This window comes from Rhinopithecus bieti, unplaced genomic scaffold (assembly GCF_001698545.2).
Source record: "Rhinopithecus bieti isolate Rb0 unplaced genomic scaffold, ASM169854v2 scaffold_34437, whole genome shotgun sequence".
Lineage (NCBI taxonomy): Eukaryota > Metazoa > Chordata > Mammalia > Primates > Cercopithecidae > Rhinopithecus > Rhinopithecus bieti.
The window spans coordinates 178,967-182,601 of record NW_016814490.1 but is presented as its reverse complement, the minus strand read 5'-3'; the positions used below and the strand labels follow the sequence as shown (position 1 = coordinate 182,601).

The window sequence follows — 3,635 nt, the reverse complement described above, 5'->3', positions numbered from 1 at the left end:
TTACAAAACACCATAAATTGTATGATTTCATTTATATAAAATATGTGAAGAGAATAATCTATTGAGAAACAAAGTAAGTTGGTAGTTTTCTAGAACTAGAGGTTTATTGGGAGCAACTTCAGGCATTATGAGTTCATTTATGAGTTCATAAAAATGTTCTTTAGGGTTATGGCTTTGTAACTATGTAAACACACTAAATATATTTAGATTTTAAATTTTAGTGACTGTTATGCTATGCACATTATAATTCACTATCAAATTTCTTAAAATAATGATAATAATAAAAGAAATTTTGAGAAAGAATATATTCATACTTTCAGAAATTTTAGGTATTGAATTGAAATATTTTATCATATTTCTCTAGTTACATTATTTCTTTTATAGTGTATTCTATCATTAAAACTATTTAAAATAATTATCTACATATCTTTAATTTTTTTTTATTTTATAATTCATTGCAGTCATTGGTGACCCATTAAATCTATGGGGTTGAAATGTAACTTTGAAATAACTGTCTGGTGGAAAATAAGAGCAGATTTTACATTGGTTAAATCACTTTAATCCCTTCAAAATTAGTCTCTTAAAAAAAGGTTAAAACTCATATTCACTGTTGACAAAATAATTTATAAATACCACCTGGTCAAAAAATTGTAATACTCACATAGGATCATTAATGACTGACTTCAATGCATTGAGCAAATCTCTACTTGACATGGTCCTGATATCCACACTGAGGGCTGCTCCCTTGACTTTCATGTGAACAATGTTATCATGTTGATCTGCAAACAAGGGAATGCCCACCATAGGGATCCCATGGTAGATCGCCTCATAGATGCCATTGGTTCCACCATGAGTTATAAAAGCTTTGGTTTTGGGATGACCTAAAAGTGGATGAATTTTAACAAAATATTAATTGTAAGGCACAGGAATTCAATAAGAAATGCACAATATAAGGAACTTTAAGCAACAGTGTTCCCTAGGTAATATTCTACCCACAAAACTGCATTGAAATTGTTTTCAAATTTTGGAGGAAGAAGCACCTACTTTTGCTGGAAAGGTAAGTGAATGCTACATGAAAAGGTCATGGTGTGTGTGTCTTCACAGTGGAAATATAAATTTAAAAGATTGCCAGGTGAACAAAATGAAAAGCATATTCTTAACTAAAAAATATAAATGTACGAAAGAGAAAAGTATAAGTTTGGGTATAAAATAACATGGTCTCTTAAGTGTTATAAAATGTAGTCACATTTATGTATTTAAAATATTTAAATACTTAAAATATTTAAAATATTTAATTTTTTTTTAAAGGCAGCAGGGTAGTAGGCAGTAGCCTGGAGGTAGTGCTGAGGAAGGACCGGTTACACATCATCACAAAATGTGTTATCACTTTATGATAAAGATTGGTGATTTATTCCCATAGAAAATAGAGACACTGGTAATAGAATAGTGTCTGTTATTTTCAGTGCCTGTTGAAATAGCCTTGCAGTAGGGGAAAGAACAGATGTAAAGCTGTAGAAATAGGAGACAGACAGAAAATCCAGGATGTTATTTAAAACCTGTGAGAGGTAATTACACCTGAATAAAGAGATTTTATTCTGACCGTAAAGAATGTGACTGTATGTAATAAAATGCCAACTACTATAGTGTATTCTTTTTTTTTTTTTTTTTTTTTTTTTTTTTTTTTTTTTTTGAGACGGAGTCTTGCTCTGCCGCCCAGGCTGGAGTGCACTGGCCGGCTCTCAGCTCACTGCAAGCTCCGCCTCCCGGGTTCACGCCATTCTCCTGTCTCAGCCTCCCGAGTAGCTGGGACTACAGGCGCCCGCCACCTCGCCTGGCTAGTTTTTTGTATTTTTTAGTAGAGACGGGGTTTCACCGTGTTAGCCAGGATGGTCTCGATCTCCTGACCTCGTGATCCGCCCATCTCGGCCTCCCAAAGTGCTGGGATTACAAGCTTGAGCCACCGCGCCCGGCCTGTGTATTCTTTTTATACTAAGACTGGAAAATAAATATAAAGTAGTTAAATTTGATTTTTTTTTTTAGTTTTCTGATAATAAATGTTAAATATGTTTGTTTTATGTTGAACAATTATCACTCTAATTGACTGTTACTAATATATTCAGTATTTGTTCTCCAGAGTCTTACCAAGAAGGTCATTCTGGGGTAACCACTTGTACAGTCGAGTATTGGAGCCTAAAGTATTTGGCTTCTTGCCATTAAATTTCCATAGAACCTGTTAGGATAAGGAGAATATCTTGTTAAATGAATAGAACTCTAAAAATATAACATGTGTCAAAATTCTGAAAAGATTAATAATCAGTTAATCCATATAAAAGATGAAAAAATAAGAATTGATGTCAAGTAATGAGAACTATTAAAATTCTGAGGTAAGTTGAATAACCACATTTAATGTCTTTACTTTTATAATCAAATTGGTATATAAAGAAATAATGGCGTTTCCAACATAATAGCTAGACACGTGAGATTGTGAAAGGAAAATAAAATAAATCTTGGCGTTCCCAAATCTATGCTAAAGGATAAAGTTAAGCTGCTCAGGGCAAACCTACCTCCCATTCTATTCAAAGTCACCGCTCAGCTCACTGAGATAAATGCATATCTAATTGCCTCATTGGAGAGGCTAATCAGAAACTCAGAGGAAGTCAACCATTTGTCTCTTATCTACCTATGACCTGGAAACCCCTTCCTTGCTTCAAGTTGCTCCGCCTTTGCTTCTAGTTGTCCACCATTTCTGGACCGAACAACTGTTCATCTTATATGTTGATTGATGTCTTATATATCCCTAAAATGCATAAAACCAAACTGTCACTGCACCACCTTGGACACATGTCATCAGGACCTCATAAGGCTGTGTCATGGGTGCACATTTTCAACCTTGGCAAAATAAACTTTCTACATTAACTAAGACCTGTCTCAGATATTCAGGGTTCACATTTTGGTAACCATGAAGAGATTGTGAGTGGAGGTTCCCTGACCTTTGGCAAGTGTCCTATCAGTGCTTGGTACCAGCCTGAGCTAACTTTATCGCTCAAAAAAATAAGACAATTGACTGAGGTCTGGAAGCAATCCCTCCAGAGAATCCCTGATACCTCAAAATTCAATCAAGATCTAAAATTTATTTTGCTGTACAACTCCTTTTTTTTTTTTTTTTTTTTTTGGAGTTTTGCTTGCTTCCCACAAGAAAGGAAAGATTTCCTGTTTCCATGACAATGGAAGGCAGGTAACTCTATGGAGTTCGAGCTGGCTCCCAGGAGGGAGGATCAGTTTGAGGTTTCTTTCCTGCTTCTAGGATGGCAGAGGACAGTTTTAGCCTGAAACCCATCCTTAGGTAAATAGCTGAATTGGGGTTTGTCTGGGTTAATGTTTAACAACAAGCCGGTCTTAATTTCTCCTTAACATTACAGTGCTTAGTGATCACATTTTGAGAGTTTTTTTTTTTTTTTGTACGTTCCAGTATTTCTCCCATCAGATTTGATGAACTTTACCTGACTTGATCAAATCTGAGTGAGAATTCCAAATTGTGGGTAACAAAGCCTGTCTAATTTGGCTAAAATTCTATGCAGATGCAAAAGAGGAAACAAAACAAAACAAAACTTAAAAACCATGTGTTTGGTTTCTGT

The 3,635-nt window shown here is 34.8% G+C and overlaps 1 protein-coding gene across 1 annotated transcript in view; it reads right to left on the bottom strand.

Annotated features, from left to right (window-relative positions):
• The window catches only part of LOC108514801 (UDP-glucuronosyltransferase 2B20), a 24,346-nt gene that overhangs the window by 8,424 nt on the left and 12,287 nt on the right, over positions 1–3,635 (bottom strand). Inside the window, exons 4-5 of the mRNA XM_017851285.1 lie at positions 2,143–2,230; positions 662–881 (exon numbers count right to left, since the gene is read on the bottom strand). Coding sequence (XP_017706774.1) covers positions 662–881; positions 2,143–2,230 — 308 coding nt within the window. The remainder of the gene's footprint in view (positions 1–661; positions 882–2,142; positions 2,231–3,635) is intronic.